General features: G+C 41.5%; 1 protein-coding gene across 1 annotated transcript; it reads right to left on the reverse strand.

Annotated features, from left to right (window-relative positions):
* Positions 1-10187: 10187 nt before the first annotated feature.
* Positions 10188-25746, reverse strand: ACADSB (acyl-CoA dehydrogenase short/branched chain). The gene is made up of 11 exons (XM_066323452.1): positions 25675-25746; positions 21440-21599; positions 21045-21145; positions 20365-20571; positions 19752-19922; positions 19165-19290; positions 18713-18805; positions 16601-16690; positions 14990-15127; positions 14097-14196; positions 10188-13425 (listed from the first exon to the last, which is right to left on the reverse strand). Exons 1-11 carry the CDS (start codon positions 25714-25716, stop codon positions 13355-13357), a joined length of 1299 nt encoding a protein of 432 aa, XP_066179549.1. The 5' UTR covers positions 25717-25746; the 3' UTR covers positions 10188-13354.
* Between the last annotated feature and the right edge of the window lie 20 nt (positions 25747-25766).

Below are 25766 nucleotides of genomic sequence, written 5' to 3' on the forward strand. Positions count from 1 at the left end.
GATTGGCAAAAGAGGTTAAAGATGGATGAACTGGTAATGTCCCTTCCTGCAGCAAGAGTTTTGTCCAAGTGAAAATACAGGCATGTGGAGCATTTGTGGGGTTAACTGTGAAATTCCTTTCCAGAAAACATCTGTGAAAGTCTCTTTCACCCAAGAGTGGCAGTCAGACATACATCCTCAGACAGGGGGAGGAAGGCAGCAGGAGGGGCAGGAGCTGACTGCAGAGGATCGGGATTATCCAGACAATAGGGTGGAAGTGCTACTAGGACGTGTGGTCCCATTTTCAGGCGCAGACCCAGCTCACTCCACCAGCAGCCTCACACCCTGAGTCATGGTCACAGCCACAGCTTCTGCCTCAAATCCCACCTGGGTACAAGTGCAGGTGACAAAGCAGAATGGCAAAAATGGAAGAAAGGGCGTTTTCCAGGGCATTGCACAGCAAGAAAACATTCCTGACATATGAAACTTTGATTATTATGCTAACTTTCAAAAAGAAACAAACCCACCAAAGGTCTGCTATGTGCTCTTCCCACTGCTCACTCCTACTCACCTGCTCTGTTTCAGGGTCACCAAGGCAGTGGCAGCACCAGGAAATCTTCTGAAACTCCTCAACTGCAGTCACAATTTTGGAGGAGCCTTTCTAAAACGTCCCAGGAATCTTATAGGGAAGCAAAGACATGCTGCAAGAGAGACTGCAAGAGAGAGGCTGCAAGAGAGAGCCTGAAAAGCATCCTTTTTATTTTTACCAATTGTCATTGCCACGGCCTCGACTCCAGCTTTGCTGAGCAGAATCCCAGCACCAAACAACACAACATTCTTCTTAAAAAAAATACTTTCTAACTCCAGGGATGGTGAAATTGCTCACTCTCCTCTATCTGGAAGCAGATTTGGAGACTTGCTGGCTGTGGAGACCCTGCAGCTGCTGGTTTTGGTGGCCAGGCTCCCAGGCTGCTCTGTGCTCCCAGTGAGCAGCAGGAGCCTTGCTGGTGGCCTGGTGAGCCCATGGGGCACAGAGCCCCTACACCACGACCCGCTGTGCCAGTTTATGGCCAGCTCAGTCCCAGGCTGGATGGGGATGGTGACAGAAGGATTTCTGCCTCCTCTCCAATCTGCCATTCAGATCTGTTCGACAACTGGCTGTGAGCCATCATTCCCCCAACTGTTGCTGCTTTTTAAGCCCTACAGCTGCTCTGTGCCATCCTAACCACTTCTCTGATTGTTCATTAGGGACCTGCAATACTCCTGGTTCATTCCATTTACACCTGGATTTAACTAACAGTGGTTTTGTGCCCCGTCACCTCTTCATTACGGGGCTGAATCGCTTCCTGAGGATCAAACCATGCAGAGACTCGGGCGCCTTCTCTTCCCATCCATTTCACTTAGGCACCTGCTCTCCCTGGAAACTGATGGCCAGCTTGGGCTGGATGAGTCCTGAGCTCAAGTTCTGCCCTCAAAATCTTTGTTTGCAGCAAAAAATGCTGCACGTGGCTGTGCAGGGTGCAAGGCAATGCGTGCGTGGCTATGGGGGACTAAAGGGCTAATCAAGGATCAATAGTCACAGTGATTGAGGCAACTGCTTTGGAATATTTAATCAGGGGCCACAATTAAGGTTCTTTTAGATGCTGCAAACTCAAAGCCTTGAATCCAAGCCGAGTGTTTACTCTTAAGGATTGCACAGAGTTTCCCCAAATGATGCCTCCTCCAGCTCCAGCTCAGCTGCCTGCAGAGCCAGCACAGAAACAAAGATCACATGGAATTGCAATGAACTTTCCTCCTCTGCCCGTTCCTCATCACTTTTAAATAATGCCCAGCTAAGGATAAAATCTGTAATTTAACTGGCATGATAGCCAGGCGTTAAGTGCTTCCCAAGGAAATTTTGGATTTTATAAAGCATAAAGATATGCCAGAATTCCTCAGCTGATGTGCTATTGGGCTTTTTGGCTTTATTTCTCTAAATGATATTCAGAGTTTGGAAGTGAAGAAGAATATTTGCTTGTATATTTGCAGCGCTAGCCTGAATTCCACCAAGATAGAAATCTCTGTCTTTTTGAGAATGATAAAAGAAGTCAGGCAGGGTGTTGTATACCATCCTGCATTAAGAAAAACTCGGAGGTTTAAGGCCATCTGTATTTAGATCCAAGGACAGATGAGACATTTAAATTTTAGTAGCACTCAGTTATACACCTGACACAGAGAAATGGCTGCAATCCTTTTTATCAGGCTGGAGAATAGGCATTAAATGACAAAATATTAGTCAGGCCATAGATCCCCGAAATGTATAAGTTCTGCAGCAGCTTTATTAAATCTGCTTTTTATCAGAGAGGAGAGAAGGGTCTGGTACAACACTGCCAGCGTTTGAGGCATTGGGCCTTTCGAGAATCACCGCCAGATACTTCATCCATCTGTCTATTTTCATATTTATTGTTTTACCAATCACTCTATTCATCCATCTGTTCATCTGTGTAAACCCATTTTTTTAAATTTTAATTTTTATTTATGGACTGACCTTAATAAACTCCCCTCAAGTCGCGCGTGTTTATCACTGTCACGGATGAAAACGTTATTAATGGCAGGGAGGGCCGCGCAGGGAGGACGGGCGCCTTTTTAAATTCCTTTTCAGCTGCCTGGGCTGCAGTTGCTCAGCTGGGCAGAGGTGGCCGGATCGATAAAGGTCGGGGTTCAGGCTCTGGTCCCATCTCCTCCATCATCCCCATCGCTGCCAGCTGACCGTGCCTGCAGGTGGAGCGGGGGCACCTCGCCACCAAAGGCTTTCCCGAAGCTGTTGGCAGCCTGGGGTGGTTATTTTGGAATGTGTACGAGGGGAACACGTGGATGTCAGCACAAGATTCAGCTTTTCCGGGGAAATTCTGGCTGAGCATAAATTAGGGATGTGCCGGTCATTGAACGCTCTCCGCAGCCCGCGAAGGAAGGGGCAGTGGGATGGTTCACAGCACTCTCACCAGGGCTGGGCTTTCAATCCAGCCACTCAAACCTCTTTAATTTCCTCAGAGCCGGGGCTGATCCCCTCAGCAGAGGCACCTGCAGCAGCCAGGGCTCCCACACCACACCTGGTTTGGGCAGCCAGCCCTGTGCTCCTCCTCACAGGTGCACACAGAAAATGCTGTTTGTCAGCGCTAATCATGCCCATCCCTAATTTCCCCCAGCAAAAGGGGAGATAATTACGTGGAAGCTGGTGAGAGTGCCTCGAGTGCCTCGAAATTACGCACCTACGGATTAAGAGTGTTTCAAATTTATGACAGGCAATAGTCACGAGGTGGCTATAAATGCTTTACGGGTTCACTTAGTTGACATAAAGCCTAACCTTGCCACAAAAATACATTTTTATTCCGCTGGCTTAAAGCAGGTTTGACAAATACTCTCCAGGATAACTCAACCCTCGCGTTTTATCTTTGCTTGGCCCAGGCGCTGGCTGCGACAGAGTTTTGTCATGAAAGATGGAGCTCTGAGGCTGGGGACATTCCCCTCATGGCTTCATCTCACCTCCCAGCTCATTAGAAACCTTGAGTTCCTGCCTGGCATTTTATTTTGACATCAGAGGTGTAAATCAAGTCATAAACATATTTAAACTAATGTTGTTGAAAATCCGTAATTCTGACAGCGAAATGAGCGGCAAAAAGTGCATATAATATTTGGTGACATGTAATTTTAACTTCATCCCGTCCCTTTGCTTTTGAGACATTGTTACCTGCAGGATAAGGCAATAAAATAAGGATGTACAAGAATGTGTCAAATGTAGGGCTTCCCTAAATTACACTCTCAGGCACAGATTAATACATTTAATACATTCCAGTCATGAGTGAAGTACTTATAGCAGAACAACTGCTCCTTCAGTGATATCATTCACTGGAATGAACTACAGCTAACAGTGACAAGCTGGAAAAATGCCCCCACTTTTCAAACTGTACAAATGGCATTTGGACACAGTAACTCAAAACTGGACACTTCATTTCAAGTTTAAAGCTAGTGGTCCAGTCAAAAGCTATTACTCCATCTTCTTTATTTGTAGTCCATGCTTTTGTGCTCTTTAAGAATCAAATAAATACTGGTGTAATGGTTAGCAACTGCCAGTTCAACGAAAAATACTGCTAAATTCGCCAATAAGTCTTTTTTCTACACACACAAATTTATGACATAAGAACTGAACCCATTCCTGTTACAATGTCTGGATAGTTTTTTAATGTAGAAGGAGACTCACTTTAGTGATAAGAGCTTAAACCTCAACTCCTTTTTCCTTCTCTCTGGATCATACATCTGGATAGAGAAGAGCCTGAGACAAACGGCCCCTGTGTGCCAGCAGAGGTGCACTGAGCTGACCCGTGCTCAGCTCCAGCATAGCTGAGGAAAGAATTCCCTGTGGCTCTGCACTGACTCTTTCCCTTTTGCACCTCCACTGGGATTGTTTAAAAGCAAACACATTATTTGCACTGGGATTATTTAAATGTGGACACAAGATCTGCCCCCTGCTCTGTGTTGTGTTAAGAGGTGGATGGAGAAGGGAAGGAGATGGAGGTGGGTAAAGCCTCAGTAATGCCTTCTCCTTTTCAGTTCTTTATCCTCCTCTTTGGTCTACTATTTACTCTTCCCACCCTGCCCCACCACTGGCTGGCAATAATTAAATCCCAGTTTGTGATCAGCATGAATGTTGTGTTGCTGTGCAAAGGGAGGGAGCGAGCAGCACTTCCCTCTGACCAAGGAGGGCTCTGCACAGAAACCAGAGCTTGCCCAGGGTCTGGAGCTGGTTCCTTTTCATTCCCTGTAGCACCATGTGCAGCCTTCAAGGCTGGAGTTTTCAGTTTCTGGTTGATCTACCTATGCAAAATAAGCAATTCTCCACAGGAGTCAGGTCCATCAGACCCCCGAGAAATCTGTGGTGTCCCCACACAGCCCCTGCACCAGGGGCCATAGGGAGGTTTGTGAATTAATGTTTATTCCAGATAATGGCTATGCTAAAAAAAATGCACTGTTAGGTGCTATATCACACTTGGAAAAACACTTACGGACTTGTGGGTTACACCAGGAGCTGTGCTAAGCTTCTGCATTTGGCTGATGTGAGACCCAAGCGGGGACAGTGTGATGAAGGGATAAATGTTCCAAGTGCCACTGGAATATTGCCAAGCTCCCCAGCCAGCTTTTTTCACTGTGTGTTTCAGCGAATACTGCATTAAAACAAGAGCTGCACAATGGATTTGTCTCTCCAAGGAGAAAAACTCACACCCTGACACTTTCTCAGAAAGGTACACGAAGGTGCTGCCCCAGACTCATGAGATTACTTTCAGCTTGTTTGAGGAGAGACAAGGAACTAAACCACAAATTATTCTGGACTTTGTGAATATATTGGTTTTGTTCTCCAGCTTCCCCAGGTAGTAATTATAGGGCTGCTCTGTTTTGTCACAGATATTTGCAGCCAGAAGCCTCAGAAACATGGGGTTGTTCTCATTCATTTTTTTCCCACCAGTGTGGGCTCTCTAATATCCCATCATCAGAAGACCCACAGTATCTGGAACACTCAAAAAAAACCTGTCTAAAAACAGAAATTGTTTTCATTTCTAAGAAATGTCTTACATTTTCTTTTATTCGGTTTCCTAAAGATGGTGAAGAAGGATTTTATGTTCAGAAGTAATTTCATTTGATGCCATAATTACATCTTGATTAATTCTATCCACATCTAAAATTAGGAGGGGTTTTGGTTTTGGATTTTTTTTTTCTGATCTGTAGGGTAGATTTTTAAGATTTTATATGACTACAAGTAATGTGAACTGGGAAGAACTGTGATAACCTGCAAAAAAAGCACCTTTTGGGCCTGGGAGGGATAAATGACAGGAGCAGGATTGTCCCTGGGATCTCTGCAGTAACATTTGGAGGATACAAAGACTGGCAGCTCTTGTGCAGGGAAAAGCATCAGGCTGCTGTTGCACACACCTCACTTTGCCACTGCTGCCACCAAACCCACCGTGCCTGCTATTATTTCCTCTCAGGAGAGAAGTTCACCAATTTTCCTTTAAAAATAGTTTAAATCCTGGTTTGTGTTAGTCCTCACCCAGTCCTAACCCAGCTTGTGAACACCTTGGAGCAGAATTCTTTGGTTTTTTGGCATTTACCCACCTGACTGTGGTTTATACGCATCCTATGTGCCACAGCTAGGGATCCTGAATCAACACCAGTAGGAATGAAAAATAACACTGTGTTCTAAACTGCTGTGACTAATTCCTTGTGTTAGAAACACCAAAAAACAATTCAATCCGTATTGCAGGATTTTATCAGAGGGCAAGTTCTAATTCAAAATTTTACCTGCTTTCCCATGGAATAATAGCAAAATACGTCTCTAAATCTGGTTTTGACTCATTAAAGTCTGTTGACAAACTGATTCGTTTTGAGAATTAAATGAAAGCCTTTTCAGAAGAACTCCCCTCAAATGGAAAAAAGGAAATCAGCCCTCAAATGTGTCATCCTTGGAAAGCCCAACAGGACATTGGGAGACCTGGTTGTCCTGCTGCACTGCCTGTGCAGAACACAGAGCACAGAGTAAACTGACAAAATAATTGGATTATACATGCACAATTCAGACTTTCAGTTACTGGGTGCTTTCTTGCTCCTGGTTTCCACAGAAAAGTCAGGTTTTTGTTCCTTAAGTCCTTGTACTGCTTATTTACATATGAAAAGGTAAGTTTATAAAAGAGCTTTCCTATTTTACTACACCTAGTAGTTAATAATTTAAATCTGTAGCCATTATCATCATATAGATTGACACAAATGGCATATGGATCATTCTGGGGATGAGGGTTAGTTTCTTTTAAGAGAGAATTGTTTTAGTTTTTGCAGGAAATTAATCAGGGGAATGGGCTTTGTGGAGCATGGAGCAAATCTAATCTGTTCTTTGTTCAAATTTGCCTTGCTCCAATTCCTAGCAATTGTAGACAACATGCTCTTTTGTTCAGGAGCCACTTGTTACATGCATAATTAGAGACTGCAGTAGCTGTGTTTAAAGAAAAACTGTTTTCCAATGTAATGTGTGATCTTGATAATAGTATTTTCATCAAAGGTAGCAATTACATTCATTAAGCTGGGACTGGCAAGGCAGCAAGGAAATTAAGTGGAAGGTGAATAAAAAGCTCCCCGTTTCTTTTTAAAATCTCTGCCTCTTTATAAGTTGAAATGCACCACGTTGAGCTGCAAACTGGAAAATACATACTGAATATAAGGGGGAAAAAAAGAAAGAAAGAAAGAAAGGAAAAAAATAAAGTCCTCCTTAACCTTTCTGAATAATGATCCAGAAGATATCCTAGGGACACCTACTATAGATGCACTTTTCAAATTAAAGGGCTTTATTCTACATTAATTTCTTATGCAAGTTTTAAACGAGCTCAACAGATGATTCAGGTCTTTAAAGGCTCCAGGGCTCTCCAGGATTAATTCACTGTTCTTTTCACACATGAATTAATTGTTTTGTGTTCTCAAAAACAGCAAACAGCACATAAATCAACCAGTTTGGAAAAGGCACAAGGCTGGTGCCTTTTGCAAATCACTGAAGTTTACTCTTTACACTCCATTATTACAATATGCAACTTTTAAAGGCAAAGCTGGAAAAGTAGAACATATGTTCTTAATTCTAAGTGGATTTCTTCAATGCATAACTCATTTCAGCAATCTGATTCCATGAAAGACCAAAGTTGTGGAGCACTGAAAAGCCGTTCTTCCAGTACGCTAATTGTATTTTCCCCAATTAATAAATCAATTACACATCACTAATATATTTGCAAACATTCCCACACAAAAAGGGCTAGCTGTGAAGGGGATTTTTACCCTCTTTTTGCCTTAAGCTTTGCAAGAGTGATATTTGCAGGTGGAAAAACGTGAAAACCCAAAGAGATGAGCGCAGAGCCCCGTGAGGGCTCCCCCAGGCTGAGCACACACACTGCAAGCTCATCTTTAACCTCCAAAATCCAATCCTGATTTTATTCCAGGCACTGTATCCCAGGCTAAGTGGGGGAAGTGTCTGTCCCCTCACAGCTTTGCTGTGTTGACAGCAAGGTCACTGTTTCAGGTGGGGGCTGAGGCAGGATTTTGTAGGAAAATCCCCCAGTTCAGGGTCTCAGTCAGCACCAACCAAAGCAGGTGACACCTGCAGCAAGGGGGACAACTTTAATGGAGCAGCACTCAGAGCAGGACAGGCACTGAGGAGGGCGGTGGCAGGAACTGTGCTCCCTCCTCAGCAGGGATGTCCCAGCCCACTCCCAGCTCAAGGTAAGAGAAAAAACTGCAGCCAGAACCTAGCTGCCCACGACTCCAAAAATAACTGTTTCTCCCTGTGCCCTTCCCAGAAATAGAATCTGAAACCACAGCATCTTGGCCAAATTGGAATTTGCATAGTTCTGCGAAGCATTTCCTTCAGTTAGGAATGATTTAATTATTCTTCACTTCCTCTTCTAGAAATCATTCCTGGATAATGAGGTTAGCATAGAGCAGATATGTTTCAGTCAAGGAGTAGATGTAATTTAGTGCCAGAAGGCTTTTACAGTTGGAAAAAAAAAAAAAAAAGAAAAAAAGATTTTTGGACACTTCTAAATAGAAGCAGCAGGATAGGGAAGGTTTGCTATTAAATTAGAACAGTCTGAGACACCAGACCATCGGGTGCTTTAACCCAGTGCTGTGTCAGCCCCTGAAAAATCAGAGCACAAGCAGCACTCCCCTGCAGCCCAGATTCTTACACAAGGGTAACAGGGCACATTTTAAATAATTATTAAATAATGGCAAGCTGCATTACTGCCAGGGAATTGTTTATCTCTGCAAATTGGATCACTGAAGTCCAAGTACAGGAGAGCTAAAATTCTCCCAGCATTAAATGGAGGATCTGTTGCTGCACCTTCCTTTGGTCCTCGGAAACTGTGAACCACCCTGCATGGCACTCAAATGTATTTTATGACAAATATCCAGCTGAATCCAGTTTTTATTATTCAAACAACAGTCAAAATAACCTGCCTTATCAATCAAATGTAGGCACTGCTGCAATTAAAAACCAAGAAAATTATTTTCCTTCTAAAGCCTGGTTAGACAGACCAGATTGAGAGGATGAACTCTATCTTCAGCAGCTCCACTGACCAAACAAGTTCTTTGGAGCTTTTCACTATTTAAGTATGCCTCCAGAACCTTAAGTTTTATTTTTTTAATTACTCCTGGATTATTTTTTATGTCAGTTTAGCAAATTTCTTCTACAGAAAGCCAAAAAGTGTGCAGAGAAGCTAATGTCAAACATGTAATTATCATGTCTTTGGGTATGATCTAAACAAAAGCAGAAAACCTCAGCAACACAGTATTAAATTAAACCTGCTCTGCTTATAATGAAAAATTTGCATTTAATTTGCATATTTAGGATGCAAAATAGGGAACAGAAGAATTTTACAGAGTGTCCTTGAAAACAATTCAGGCCAAAAACATCGAAGACAGTTGTGGCAAACTTAATGTGATGAGAAGGATGATCAGGAAATTGTTCTGTTCCACTGAGGGCTGGGTCATTGCTTGACACTTGGCCAAATGTTCCTGACCAAAGGCAGCAAACAGCCCCTCTTTACCCTCACTAAAAAAGTCACTAAAAACTTGACTTTTTTTTAGTTTCCCTAAGTCCTCCAGCGTTAGCAGCTCCACAGTTACTGAGAGAGAGAGAATAGTTTCAGAAAGATGTAAATCCAAATGATCTTGAAAGATAAAATATATAAAAATGCTATTACTGTCTAGTGAGACTGCACATATTTTTGATTTATATTTCAAAATATTTCATCAGGAAAAAATGTTACAGTGTACACTGTGTGTTCCTTTGAACATTAAACAAGCTATTAGGGAACACACTGGTTATTTCTAGTTGTCCTGAATACATTCTGGGGCTGAGGAAAAGCATTTTTTCAGCTTTTGTGTATCCAGCACCAGCTCAGGGAAGTCAGACAGCTGCTTTCAAAGCAGATTTGGCTTCCAGTCGAGCTTAGCTTGGTAGAAGAACTTGAAATGTGTCTCTCACCAAAAGATTTTCAAGTGGAAGTGCAATTACATGTTAATTAGGAAAGTCTTTACATAGCAAAAGGCTCCCAAAGAACAACAACTCCGCAGTTCATGTAAGCCTTTTCTAACACAATCTTTACACGGGGAAAAGAAAATACGAAAGAAAGAACAACAGCATAGAAAAGATGATATAAAATGTTGTATTTGAGTATATCCCAAGTAGTGATTAAACCCTTCTGTGCCAATCTGCCTTGATCACCAACCAGAACAGATCTAGAGAAACCTGACATGACTCAGTCATTCTCTCCTGGTACAAAACCTGCAAGATCTAGTAACAATTTTAAATGACAGATTATTAGAGAATCATGAACTGATACACAAGATCAGCATTCTATCATGCCAGAAACAAAATTCAGGCACTTTTTAATACATTCCCAATACAGGTCTTTTCTTCTAACCAGAGACACTCATATGCAACATTTGATACTGAGGTTGCTGTTCCAGGACAACAGACTGGATGGGCTAAGGGCAAAAAAGGTGAAAAGTCACTAATAAAATACATATTGAGTACATAAAGCAGCTTCAAAGCTCAGAAAGGCTCCCGGCATTGCCCACGCCAGCTCTGCAGCCTGTGCCCACAGTGCCACATGTCGAATTGCCATTTATGACCACCCAAAAATGCCTGGCCCAGCCCAGAACAAGGGCTGGTGAGCACAGGCAGCTCTAAGCAGCTCCTGGACAACAGCACAGCACTTCTCCTTCCTAACCAAACAGGTGAGTTCAGAGCAGCAATGGGATCAGGACTGAGGGGAGGGAATAATGCCAGGTTGGACAGGGTTTGGAGCACCTTGGGATAGTGGAAGGTGTCCTGCCCATGGCAGGGGTGGGATTTAAGATCCCTTCAACCCAAACCATTCTGTGACTCTCCAAGTTAACTCTCCCCAGAATCAGTGACCAGAGCAGCCAATGCTCTCCACACAGGTACCTGTCCTCTTAAAACAACAAGGAAATTTACTCAGGGATTGTAATTGATTTGTGCACATATTCCTCCACAGAATTTCATATACAAATACAATACATTATTTATTTCTTTCAAAACTGTGTACAAAATACAGCATACATAACAAAGACATGAAATATTTACAGATGTAACATTAGTTAAAGGCTTGACCTTGCTTTTTTTGAGAAAAGAAGCTCATCAGCTGCTGTTGAATAGCTGATGAGGATGTTCAGGTTGTTTCCCGGACTCAGGCATCCCATATCAGACTGTGAGGAATCACATTAATCTCATTTTTCCCCTGGTTATTTTTTCAAATGGATACCTGACAGTTCTACACAAAGGGAGAGTCCTTTTACATAATCCTGGCTATCCAGCTCTTAACAGTCCTTCAAAGAGCTCTGCACTTTCCTCCACAAAGGGTTTGCTTCTGGCACTGCATTGAATCAGTTAAGTATTGCCTCAGTCTCACACAAAACTGCAGATGCCAAGCTGAGAGTGTCTCAAACCAGGAGATCACAGCCAAAACCAAACCTTGTTTTCTGTGGACACTCATGTGAGCAAAGCAGATTAAACCTCAGCAGCCAAGGCCGCCTCACCTTGGCACAACTCAGCCCAGTAATCAACATTAACTCAAGCATTTTGCAGTGTGGTTATGATTGTTTTAGATTCACAGATAGGCTGTGTGGAGTAGAATAACTGTAGTTAAATGTCGTGGTGTCTGTAGTCTTAATTCTAATCTAAATTTCCCCAGCTGTTTCAATCCACCAGAAAGAAAGCCTGCAAGCAAATCTGAAATGTATTAATAATGATAATGATAAATAACAATATTGCTAGAAGAAAACTTCAGAAACCATCTGGTCTACCTTCCTACTCTTGTGTTTTTGAAAAATCTCAAAGCTCTCGATCAAACTGATGTGGGAGGGGTTTTTCTATTGGCATAAGGATAATCACCACAGTAATTCTTTGCCCATTAACAGGCAGAGCGTGTACATAGAGGGATTAATGCACTAAAGCAGTTACTTCCCTTTGAAGTCAGAGAACTTCTTCATAGTGCTTTTCATCCTTGCTTGTTTCTTTGTCTAAGGCACTGCTTGTTTTACAAATCCCACTTGTTAAGTGTCACTTGCCCTGGTTTTGCTAGGAAATCCTCTGGGAGTCTCAGCCTATAATGTTCTAAGCTCCACTCAGAGTGAATCATCAGTGAAAGGCAAGCTTTAAAAATGAGATTCTTCTAAGTCAGCCCAAACCAGAAAACCAATCCTTCCCTCCCCAAAACACTTGAAACAGATTGCCAATTACAGCAATTAGGATGATTTTTCATATATTAAGCTTCCTGTCTCTTGATTATTAGTTAATTAGCTCTCCAGCACTGAAGAGGTTTCTGCTGTAAATAAAATGTCTAATTTTAGAGTAAACAGAGACAAATAAAAAAATCAAATACTTCCCAACCCCCTGCCCTTTCTTCTCTCTTAAAAAAAGGGAAAAACTGTGCTAGAGAACCCCTAACTTCCAGGAGCAAGGAATTCTAGGCTGCAAATTAACAGTGCCTCCCTTTAAAGTTTGTAAAATGCACTGAATGTGGAAAGGCCACAGTGAGGGAGCATCACAGCACTCCCATTACCCAGCTTGTATCTGTCCTTTTGCAGAACTACCAGAGCTTTTTTAACCCCATTTCAGAAAGATTTCAACTCAACCTTTTATGAAAGGAGAACTATAAATAGGCTCTTAGATTAAAACCCTTAACAGCTGAGAAGGCTGGAAAGGGAGGTGGATATTATCCACTTTGTACTTTCAGGAGTACAAATTGGGGCTGCAAGGGCTTAATTACAAAGATATCCTTAAGAACACACTGAGGGCTGCTAGAAAAATGACTCCAATTACAGCAGCTCCACCTGGGAGAGAGGAAACCATCACTTCCCTCTCTTTGCACCCCATGCTAATGCAGGCAGCACATCCCAAGTGCAGCTCCACTCCACACACCAGCTCTGCTGCACATGGAGAGTCCCTTCTTCCAGGTGGATGAACAGAAATGCCAGGGATTTGGATTCCTTTGTTTGCACTTGGAAATCTCCAAGTGGAGATGAACTGCTGGCATGCCCTAAAGGAGACAAATCCCGGGCTTGGAAGCCTCTCAGGCAGAAAGAAGTTTGGATTTGAATGTGGAATTCATGATTTCACATGAATTGCTCACTCTCCTGCTCCCCTGGGTTTTCCCTACGATTTCACTGTGATGTATTCTCATTTATGATGTCATCAATGCCTTCTGTAATTACAAATAAATGGGTAATTCACAATCAGTGTTCAGGTAAATAATTTTCATATAGCATCAAGAAAGTCCTGATGGTTTCAGTACTCCTGTGCTAAGAATTTTGCAATTGTGCTCAACTGGATATTTGAAGTTCCTTCATATATTGTACCTGAAATCAGAAGAAAATAAATTAGTAGACTCTAAACCCACAGTGAATTTTTTAAGAGAGACCAAAATACCATCCTAAAGTCCAGTCAGAACCTTTACAATTATGAAATGAAGCTTTACTGTACAAGTACTAGCATAGAGTTATAATTATTTATATAATATTATAAATGTTCATATTTCATTATCTTTAATGATTAAAGCAGGTTTTTTTGGCTGGCACCACATAATGCAAAGACATTTTCCTGAAAAGTAATTCTTAAATAGCCAACAAAAAAGAAGAAGTTCCAAATGCTATTATAATAAAAGACAAAGGGTAATATTGTTAAAAATATCAAACTGCTGTGTCCAAGGACTATTCTGATAAAGACAAAAGCTTTGAAAGGAAAACTCCACATGGATCCAGATCTTAAAGCCAATGAAGGTCTTCTCAATTCTTCATTTTTTTACAGAAATGTTCCTAATAGAACGGGACACAGTGTTTGTGTCTGTACTTTGTTGGTTTCAAATGAATATTTAAACTATCCTTGCATGTCCATACATTCATACCTAAAGTTTTATATCTGAGCCTGTGAATTAGTGTTGATAGTCTCAAGGAAAAAAGCCAGCCCTTCTTCCTCAAACTTTAATAGCATTAAAGCTGCAAGAGCTACTTGGTAGGAAAGTGTCACTCACCTATCTTGCAGTCACGGTAGTACTTCTCTATTGGGTAATTTTTGGTGAATCCAACACCTCCCATCCATTCAATACATTTACTGGTTGTCAGTGTTGCAACCTATGAGGAGAGTTTCAGAGTTACAGGATTCAACTGCATGACAGTTGAATATAAAATATAAAATTCATATTTTGTACCTAATTAATACCAAACCAGGGAATAAAGCAGCCACTAGAACAGGAGGGAAGAAGGATGGGTATTGTGGTATTCATATTCAGCAAGCCATTTTAGAATAACAATTACATAAATCAGAGGACATCAGGAGTTCACTAACTGTTACAGCAACAGTGTCTATGCTGCTCTCTGCAAAAGACCAGCAGTGGTATGCAAGACAGCAATTGCAAAGAGGAAGAATTCATCCAGTTCTGAGTCATTTTGAGACTCGCAGATGTGACCAGCAGAGCTGAAATGGTCACAAATGAACTCTTCACAGTGTCATTTCTCAGACCACAATAAGATTTCTGAGAAAATTAAATCTTTCTAGATAAGTGGAAGTATTAATTCACTTTCCTCTTTTAGTGCCATTGGTTGGTTTTTAAAATTTTATTTAGGGGCATGAGCAGCTTATTGTTTGAGGACTTTAGATTCTGTGCACAGACTGAGAAACACAGAACGGTTTGGGTTGGAGGGGATCTTAAAACTCATCTCATTCCAACCCCCCTGCCATGGGCAGGGTCACCTTCCACCAGCCCAGGTTGCTCCAAGGCTCATCCAACTTGGCCTTGGACACCTCCAGGGATGTGGCATAAAAGTACATGCAGAGATTTCACAGGGAAGACGAATTACAAGCCACACCCTGGGTCACAGAAGAAGCAGGAGCAGCAGGAGAGAGGAGAGAGGGAGCTGCAGGTACCTCAGCAGTGAAGTACTTGGCCATGCTGGCCTCCTTGATGGCCGGCCTGCCCGCCTCCGCCAGCCGCGCCGCGTTGTAGGTCAGCAGCCGGGCTGCCTCCAGCTGCGTGGCCACCTGGGCAATCTGGTGCTGCATCCCCTGCAACAGCACCACAGCACTCACACACAGCCACAGCCCCGCTGCAGCTCCCAGCAACAACCATTCTGCTCACCACAGAATGCACCTGCACTCTGAAATCAAAATATGAAGCCCAGGTGGGAAGTTAATTCTGTGTTCCTTCTGCGTGGGAAAAGTGGGGCGCTGAAATGCTCTCAGGAACTGCAGTCCTATTTCCCCTTTTCCTGTTCTTGGATTCAGGAGCACTGGGGTTCTCTTTGCCTGACTGGTTGGACAGAGGGTTCTCTATTTAAACCCAGGAATATAAAGGAAAATTTGATCCAAATCTTAACATCCTGCTTGGGATTACAGAGACATGAGGAACTCAGAGCTGTTTTCACTCTGCAGCTGCTCACTGAGACAAAAACAGGTCTGGTTCCCTAATGAGCTCCACCAAGGAAGACTTGTAAACAAGGATTTCTTGAATAAAGTGGAGAACCAGCAAGGTGACAACTCCTTTCCTTGTCCCAGAGGCACAAGACAAGATTTAGAAGCAGCTTAAAGCTACAGAGGACATGAGTGAGGAATGGATTCAAGGGGAAGGAAAGAGGTGATGGAGCTCACATCTGAATGGTATTACAGAAGAATGGGTTTATTTAAGAACACCTAAATATTATCATCATGGAAAATGAACATTTAGTAGTCTAAAACACAATGAAATCTTTCATCTTATTAGAACATTAACACTGTTCCCTCAGACTTGCAGAAATATATAGGCAGGTCAAAATACCAAAATGATTTGGCAATTAGAAATTCCATTTCCCATTCAAAAGACGTAGTTCCAATCATTTCCTAGGCATCTATGAGTGCTTCCTAAAATTTGCATAAATTATGAGTAGTGCTAATGTTCCTTCTCTTCAGCTGAGATGTAGGTTTCTTTTAACAAGAAAATTACTATAGTAATTACAATTATGTATCTTCCTTATTAAACTATACATCATTTTTGCAACAAAGAGTCTTCTTCGCTGCAAGAAACAGATATTATAATGAAAACTAAATGTCTTTGTACAACACAGGAAATCTAATAATTCAGTCAGTTTTCCTCGTCTTTTTATCATTTCTAGTGTGTCCAAAAAAAGCCCTGCCTCTACACCTCATGAAAGGCTATAAAAACTGGAGCACATTCAGTACAGTGTGATATTAAAAACAGAAGGGAGTTCCACATGTATTATTTTCATGGAATGTCAATAAGTTATCAAGCAAAAGGAACATGTCAATAATATTTTTAAGTTTTAAATTATTTGTGTGGCACCTGCAAAGGAACACAGCACTGAACTGATGAATTTTATGTGACAGATGAACGTTCACCCAGAATTTGTTTTGAAAAATTCTACTCAAATATTGAGGAGAGACAAGAAATGAAGTGGAATGTGAATTATGCAAATCATAACACTAATTTTACTGTTTATTATGGGCACTGTTCTTTCTTGGAGGAAACATCCCATGAACAAGTACCTGGAAATCAAAGACAGTTTTCCCGAACTGGACTCTCTCCTTTGTGTAGGGAACTGTACGGTCAAAACACCCCTGGGCTAGTCCCAACATCTGTAAGGAAAAATAAAGATATGGACAGAAAAAATTGATTACTTCAACGCACCTAATGGAAATTATAATAATTGGTCATCTTCTGGTCAGGCAGGTTGATATCCAGGAGAAAAGTTGGTTTTTTTCCTACCTACATATTGCTAAAATTTCTATGGAGTATCCCAGGAGTCAGAATTTTACAGTTATCAGACAGACTGAGGTGAGTCATAATAAATAAAAGTTTGAGGAACAAACTTATTATATGCCCATTTCTCACCATAGGCAAGTATTTGTGAAAACACTGCCACTCATTTTTTGAACAAAACTTATGGGTCAACTGCAATGGCAAAAATATTAAGTGTTTTTTGGGAGAATTTGTAATTGCTCAAGAAAATGACTGTAAACTGAAGATCTATAAATCCTATTAAAGGAAAAATAATCTGAATGATTAATCAAAACTATTTTCATAATCAAAAGAATTTCTCATTTTCTAGAGGACACCAGACTGAATAGCCAGAATTAGCAATTTATTTCAGAAGTTAGAAACTTAGTGGAGTGGAAGGAGAGATAGCATTGCTTGCACCATCTTCCAACTCTGCAGAACAACAGTAGAAAAATTTAGATCAATTTTGTCTTTCCACAAAGGAAGAAGCAGTTAAGTCTCACATCAGGCAGCTCTTAGAAAAACTACCTTTAATGATGTATAACAGAAAAGAAATGATACATAGGGAAACAATAAAAGAAAATACTGCAGTGTGCTGCTAATCAACCCCAGATTTCTCAAATTATAAGAACGAAGTACATCAACTCCAGCACCTGTAATAATATTGCAGCTGCCTTGCACTAAAACCATCTGAAACTGTTTTCAAAGCCACAATTACATTTTATAAGATCTTCATTATCTTTTAAAACGATTACTACTGCAAAACTAAACTCAATACCACAGGGCTTTAGAGCTGCTCTTCTTGTCAAGTCCATTTCTCTTAATTTGAAGGTGCCAAGAAAGCAGTAACTAAGATATAACAACTACCTGACCTTAACTTTTAATTAAGGTGTAACTTGGAGTAATTAAGAGTAAAATCCAGACCATGTATTTTACTGCCAGTGCCTTTATATTATTTATATCTCTGGGAACAATGGGGCCCACAGCCCTTTTTAAATGCCACATCAGACAAAGTTTAATCAGAGGTAATCTTTAGAAAAGATGGAAAAGCCTGCCCAATTATCAGCACACAGGGTATTGCCATGTGGAAAATCTCAATTTCATGAAGATGATTTCTTCTGATCTTGTGCAAACCAAGGCAAAAGAAAAAGGAGATTTGTAGTACAGAAATACTGCACAACAAAGTATAAACAAAGAAAAGATTACTTTCTAAAGTAAATTAAAAATATAAAAATTTATCACAAGTAATTTTATTCTGGGGCTGAACCTGATTTCAGTGAGATCAGCAGCAATCTGAAATCCAAATTGACTTTACAGCAAAATACAGCATTTTGAAATAACTCCAAGGTCAGCAAATATTCTCCCCTAAGATGCCATACAGTGCAATTTTCAAACACAACAATGAACTGGAACAGTTCTGCTAGAGAAAATCACATTTGTTATAAAAATAAGTTGACTTTTAAAAATAAGTTGTTGGGAAAACATCGGTTAGCACTTGCCAGCCCCATACAATTCCAGCTGGAAGCATTAATATTATACATTTGAGTGTGTTAAATTTTCCAAAGTTAGTTTGCTTTGTAAAATAAATTTTCGTAGTGGAAGACAAGAACGTGGACATAATTCAGCAGCAATAAGTTAACGACCAAAGACAAGCTAAATGCCATTTAATGTTTTTTAAGTCTATTGCTTATGTCACCCCAGGAGAATTTTCCCACTAGCACTTCCCACCTTCACTGTATCTTTGCTACGGGAACAGTGACATCTAGTGGCACATGAGCTTTTAATCAAGTATTTTCTAAACAGCTTCAAATATTCCACAAATTTCAATCCCAACTTAAATTCTTTCCTTGCTGAGCTCAGTAATGAACCACATCACCCACCTGTGCAGCAATCCCTATCCTGCCAGTATTGAGCATTCCAATGGCATACTTATAGCCTTGTCCAACTTGTCCCAGGATATTGCTCTCAGGAACCTAAAAAATAAAACCACTCAATCATTCCTGTTCTATTCTGCTTTACAACTCCTAAAAGGGTTCACAGGTTTTATCAATTGTTCCTCATAAGTGAAGGCATAAAACACAAACCACAATTTGGTTCCTAGGACACCTGATTAGAGCATTCCCAGATTCACGTGGCTATAAACTGATGAGTGAAACAATCTACATCAAAATTTAAGAAATCCAACCCCTCTCTAGACTTCTGTGGAAGGAAAATGTTAATATGCCCAACAATCAGTGTGTCCAAGGGAAAAAAAATAGGAGATTTAGTTAATACTCTTTCTCTATGTGTGGTCAGCTCCAGTTGTACACAAATTATGCTGAACTTACAATACCTTCACGTTGTCAAAGGTGACTGGGCAGGTGGAACATGCTCTGATTCCCAGCTTGTCCTCCTTTTTCCCCACCTGCAGCCCCTCTGTGTTCCGATCCACTATGAAGCATGTAATCCCTCTGTAGCCCTGGGGGGAGTTAAAAATGATCAAAACCTGCTTTTCATACTAATATTCCTCAAAACCTACTACCTACATCTAGGGGACAAACCTTATATCTGCATATTCATACTTTTAACTGGACATACTTTACTGTAGAACTCTTTTTAGTTTTCCATTTTGCCTTTTAACAACAGGAACTTGCCAGCTAAGTCAGAAGTAAGAAGTGAGTACTGTTACTCAGAACAGCACCAGTGCTGTGCTCTTCATCTAAGCAACCATGATCCTGACATTTTTATTTTCCCTGGCTGGAGGAGTTCATTAAATTGCTCATCAGCTTCTCAAGTTTTGCTGGGAAATATTTTAAAGGTTTGCAGTCAGCTAGGAAAAGGTGCACAGAGTATTAACCTCTAACATCAGATCATAAATAATAAAATCCACAGTTTCATGTATCAGCAGCTGACACTAGCAAGAATTCTGCAGCAACTTACTAAGGATGGGTCTGTATTTGCCATGACAAAGAAAACTCCTGCATCTTCTGCTAAGCTAATCCACATCTTGGAGCCATTGATAATGTAGTAGTCTCCTTTCTTTTCAGCTCGAGTCTTCAAGGAAAAAGCATCACTGCCAGACCCAGCCTCTGAAAGACAGAAACTCCCTAGCTGTCAAGAGAACGGAAAAAGCCAATTTAATTTCCACAAATATAAATAAATCCTACAAGGAAAATACTTAGAAGCCAACACAAGTCTCTTAAATTCAAACATTTTAACCTCCTGCATTAAAGGAACTGAGTTTCAGCTATGGAGATTAAGAATAGAAACACTGTGTAATTACACATCTCTCAAAGTCAACTGCTTTACAGTTCTTTTCCACAGTAAATTAATTTTTAATGAAACTAATAAGTGCCTTTCCACTTTTACCTCAGCTACTGATGACAGGATGTATCTATATCTCCACAGAGCTCAGCTCTAACCAGTGTTTCAAAGTTCACACACATTCTCCAGAGCTGTAGATACACATTAGTCACTGAAAAAACCAGCCCCACTAACATTACTAAATAATAATATCTTTTTAATAGTTAAGTAAAGTAAGACTTGGACTCACTGTATCTTTAGACACCCTGGGCAGGTAAGTTCTCTTTTGTTCTTCTGTTCCATAGGTGGTAAACAACTTATTTGTTAGAGTGTTTTGGAGTTCACACACAAGAGCCACGGCTGGATCAACTTTGGCCAATTCTTCCACTGCCAATATGATTGAAAAAAATGAAGCTCCAGTTCCTCCATATTCCTCCCCAAGCTCAATACTCATCAGCTGAAATGGTAAAGGTGCAAATATATAAATTTTTTTTTGTCCTGATAGCTGGAAAGGCTAAAATTGAATCCAGGAATGAACAGTAGGATTTTGGCAATATATGTCCTCATGGCTGCCCAGTAAGGCACACAGGACTCCTGGTTCTCTTCTCCATCAACACCTGGAGTCATGGCCTGTCCAGCATCCAATTATGCTTATTCAACTACAAAAAAGTGAGGGAGGGAAGACAAGGAGCTAAAAGATAAGGTGAAGTATGTGGTATGGGAAAGATGGAAAAAAAATTACAGTAAAAAATGAAGAGTGATAATGCTATAAAGATTGTCATGAGATTGACAACTCCAAAAGTTTTAATGATTAGTTCATGTCCATTATAACCCTCCATTTTTTCATCTAAAAATCTGAACAAGGCACAGTTAGAGACTCATGAAATGATGTCACTTTCCAAACAGAAGCTTATGTTAAAGTGTGCAGACCCCTTGTTCAAACAATCCCTGCACGATGGAGTCTTCCATTTTCGCCTTCTCGTCCATTTTTTGCACGAAAGGTGCAACTTTTTCCTGGGCAAATTTGGACACTGCAATGAAGAGAAGAAAGAAAACCTGTAAATATTCCAAGAGTCTCCTTGGGGATCAATAGAACATGAATGTGGTGCTTCTGACAGGCCATGCATGTGTTCTGACTCTCCCAGGAAAGTTAAGTGGCCCAAGCAACACAAGGCATAAAGCACAACTCAGCCCAAAAATCGGAATATTTGAGTAGAAATAAATAATGAAAACAAAATTTTAATAATCCCTTTTACTTAAATATCCCTAAAATATCCCTTTTGCTTAAAACATTTCTGAATTTTAACTCCAGAGATGATAGCTACCCATGTCTTTCAGCATGGCCTCCTCTTCAGTGAACGTTTGAAGTGGAGCACAGACAAGTCCATCACTGGCTAGATTTGGTTGGAGCTCTGATTTGGAGGATCTGAAAACACAGGGAGAAACCCTCCAAGGAGCCAAGTGTGCTGGCATGTGTCTTCTCAGCTGTTGGCAACAAATACAGAACATGCAAACAGTTAGATTTGTATGCAGACAGCAATATATAACTTTACTCAGTGCTTTTATTCAGTAAATGAGTAGGAAATACAACTTTATCTAATGTTCAGATGGAAAATTTTTGAGAAAATATAACTTCTCCCTCCCCTGAAAGTGTCCTAAATTACTAAATTACCTTTAATTACTTTTCTTTTAACGTGAAACAGATTTTTTCTGGAATTTACTAACACAAGGTTATTCTACAAAGTATGCAGCAACACTCTTTTGGTCAATTTTAGTGTTTACAGCAAATCAACCTTGCTGGCAGTATTTATTTTTATACATGATTTTGCAAGTCTACTGCAATATTCAGAGTGGTGAGTGTATATTTCAATGGAATTAATACTTTGACTAACAAATATGATAAGAGTAAATATAAAATACACATACAATGACTTTTACAGGCCTGTGAACTTTAATGACTGACTTCAGCTTTCTCCCTGATTTTCTATGCATCAACAACTCTTGTTTCTAAAGCAATCTGACACCCCTTATGTGGATTACTGGTATTTTACTGTGAAAGGGTCTAACTTCTAACTGCACTGTGGATTTCTGTGTTCAAACTGAATTCTTATCCACCACCTAATGATTTTCAGAATGAGCACACATTTTGTAGACAAAGGCCAGGTATTTGAATTCTTCTGTACAGTTAATTTCCACACAGTTAAAACCCCACAGTCAGTATGTTGATAGTGTAACTAATAATTTATGTGTCTTGTTTCGTTCATTTATTTTAAAAGCTTGGGAAGGAACTAAAACTAAGTGATTTATGCTTATCCTCCCCATTTGTTCACAATATAAAACAATGGTTTCAAGAAGCATTGGATATCAACCAAAAGAGCAAAGGCTGAGCATTTAACAATGAGGAATAGTATTATGAGTATGTGGCAAAAGTCACAAAAATGAACAGAACAGTGGCTTTTGGGAGGAAGCTACACACAGTGACTGTGAGGACACAGATAATGGGACAGCTTTGTCCCTCAGAGACCTAAAAACTTTTGTGTTCAAAGACATGATTACCTCATAGCAGGCTTTAAAAAGGTAAGCTTGGTGTGAAGGCCAATATGCTTTCCAAACACAGATTAATTTCCTAGGATTTTAAAGGAAGTTGGCACAAAGGATCTGGCTCAAAAAGTAACGGGCCAGCAGTAGCTAAAACGTATTCCTGAAAAGCAGCACAGTTTGACTGTGTCTCAGAATCAGGACAGAAGAATGGCTCTGCTCTCAGAGCTCCCCAAACTCTGGGGCTGATGCCCACAGATCTGATCCTTGCCCCAGATTTCTGCCACTTGTGCTATGTCAGTCTCAAGTGTGGAGACACAAATGTCTCACCACGACAACTGCTGACAGAAACCCCCAGGAGAGACACAGCTGTGCCATGAGGGCTATGAAAACACGTGTCTGCCAACACACAGTTTTGGCAGCACTCATTCCTAACCCCAGAGTGAGGAACAGACTGGCTGTGCCCTCAGCAGGCGCCTGTTCAGCTCACAGAACACAGGGCAATTCCACAGTGCACACTGTGCTAGCAGCATTCCTCAAAAACCAGCAGAAACTCTGGGGTCAGGAAGTAAAAATTCCTTTGATCCTTCTCATAATTCCCCTTCTTTCATGTTGGCTTTCAACACTTGTCATCTCCCTGGCTGAAGAACTGATGTATAGAACACATCCATGAACTCTTCTGGAGACAAGAAGCAAAAGTCCACTGTGATAAGGAAAGTCTGATTTTTGGGACAAACAGCTGTGCACAAAATGAAACCCAACAACAGCAATAAACACTCAGAAGTGGTAATAGAGAAAATAAATATTGCTGTGAACATTCAGTGTTTATTCACCTTCAACACTCCTGGTGACATAAAACTACTGGTAAGTAGGGGTAAATTATGAATATAACTGGATGGTCAGCACTAGCTGCAACACTTTCAAATGATGATGGAGTTCCTGGAGTCACTGTGGGTCTTCACAAAATAAAGAAAAACATTGTTTTAATACAGATTAAACCCCAGGCAACTATGTGCTGGGAGCAGCCAGCCAGGCATGGATTATTTGCTGGGGTCACCTGACACCCAGGTGTGCAAACACCCACCTGTGTAAGCCTGCCCTTGGCAAGGTCTGAGAAGGAAAAACCTGAGTACACACACGCACATTTCTATTTAACTCCTGCTTCTCTCTGAGCAGTGACAGGGCTACAAACCCCTCACACTTCCTGCTCCTTCCACTGCTTCATTCCCAAGTACAAAGAAAAGAGTGTTTTCCTCCATATGGCATAAATAAGGTGAATCACTGGGAATATAAAGCAAAAAATGATAGAGTAGTTTGGGTTGGAAGGGATATCAAAGCTCATCCACTTACAGCCTCTGCCATGGGCAGGGACACTTTCCACTAGCCCAGGTTGCTCCAAGCCCTGTCCAAGCTGGCTTTGGACACTTCCAGGGATGGGGTGGCCAAAGATGGAGTCTCTGTGCACCCTGTGCCAGGGCCTCAGCATCCTCACAGCAATCTGGCATTCCCTCTCCTGAAACCAGCTCAGGCTTTCCCTTCTTCCCACCACTTTCCCCGAGAGTGGCAGGGAAAGATGTCCAACCACAGCAGGGGAAACAAAGGTTCAGACATTTACCAAGCTCATTATCAACCATGCTCTGGGAAACACTTGTTTGAGACACGACTGAAATGGTGCTGCAAGAGCAAAGGAATATTTTAAATATTCCCAAAAAGGTCACCTTGAAAAGCTGTAGAACCAGTGGGCTGTATCCAAGGGATGGGATTAATGCTGGCAACAGCCACACACAGCAGCAACTCACGGCTGCACCAGAGGAGTAAGAGCCCAGTGTGGAAATTATGTTTTAGTTCAACATTTAGATTTAAAAACTTAATAAATAATCAAATCACTACATTATTGTGCAGCTTTTTTTTTTCTTAGAGGCCATGTGGTATCACTAATTCCAGGCAGTTATTTAAAGAGCATGTGCATTAGTTAAATCCTTGGCTGCTGCTTCCTTGCCTTTTTTCCCTACTCTTCTTCTGCAGGTAGGATTTATGCTGCTACAGGATTCAGACTGCTTGCCCTACTAAATAAATGCTTTTGAGAATTGGTTGCTGACAACATCGACTTTTTTGTTTATTTCAATCATTACCTCCACCTCAGCTCTTTAAGAGATCAGTTCTCCTGGTTTCCTTCTGTTTGTTTTACAATCAAAACCAAGTTTTTAATGCTGGACCTGGCAGCAGCATTAAGATTTAACCAGGAAAAACCCAAAGCAATGTTTTCCTCCGCTCACTTTGCTTGCCTTGGTGACTTCTATCCCTGTATCCATCCCAGCTGGTTTCCACACAGCTCCTATTTCCCAGCAGAGAAGTTTCCCAATAGGAAGCTTCCCTTAATTTCTGGGGTTGGTTTTCTTTATTTCGATTTATTTCCAGAGCCACAACACACCCCTGAGCTGCATGAGAAGGTGCCAGGCCAGCACATTTCACCGTGCACAGCCAAGGGATGTGCGGTAAAACCACGGGGCCTCTGCACGTCTTGATCACACCTCCAGCGCCACAAGTGTGTTCAATAAAAACAAAGACTATTCCGAATTGAAAGGGACGCACAGGATCATCCAGTGCAGCTGCTGGTCCTGCACAGACACCTCAACAATCCCATCGGGGCGCCTGGACAGTGCCAGCACCCTCTGAGGAAAAACCTTTTGCCGACAGAGAACTAAAGGAGACCTCAAAGCGCCTCAGTGGCCACGACGGCGCCGCCTCCTCACAACCATTTCGTAAGACTTGCAAGAACTTTTCTTAGCCGAACTTACCCAGCGCCGCCCCTTCACACACAGATTCACAGGGCAGGAGGAGAAAAGGACTTTCCCCCACCACCCCCCAGGGCTCGCAGAGCTGCCCCTGCCCCCTGACAGCTCCGAGCCCCCGAGCCAGAGACCCCCACCCAACACCGGCAGGCTACGACAGCCCAGCAGGACACGGTGTGGCGTTCCCTCGTCCCCATTCCCCTCGCTCTTATCCCGCCCTGAGGCGTCACCTTCGCGCAGCCCCTCAGCCAAGCTCCCGCCGCCGCCGCCATTTTTGCGCCCGCCCCGTGACATCACGACCACCACCCGCGTGACGTCAGAA

The sequence above is a fragment of the Sylvia atricapilla genome, chromosome 8 (genome assembly GCF_009819655.1).
Source record: "Sylvia atricapilla isolate bSylAtr1 chromosome 8, bSylAtr1.pri, whole genome shotgun sequence".
In the NCBI taxonomy this organism is placed as follows: Eukaryota; Metazoa; Chordata; class Aves; order Passeriformes; family Sylviidae; genus Sylvia; species Sylvia atricapilla.

Bases quoted from the DNA above. Each gene is read 5' to 3' on its own strand.
- ACADSB (XM_066323452.1), bottom strand. From the start codon at position 25,716: ATGGCGGCGGCGGCGGGAGCTTGGCTGAGGGGCTGCGCGAAG. The intron at 16,691-18,712 runs GTGGGTGATGTG...TTTTCCTTACAG, and splicing joins GGATAGGGATTGCTGCACAG to ATGTTGGGACTAGCCCAGGG. The intron at 15,128-16,600 runs GTACTTGTTCAT...GTGCTGTTGCAG, and splicing joins AAACTGTCTTTGATTTCCAG to GGGATGCAGCACCAGATTGC.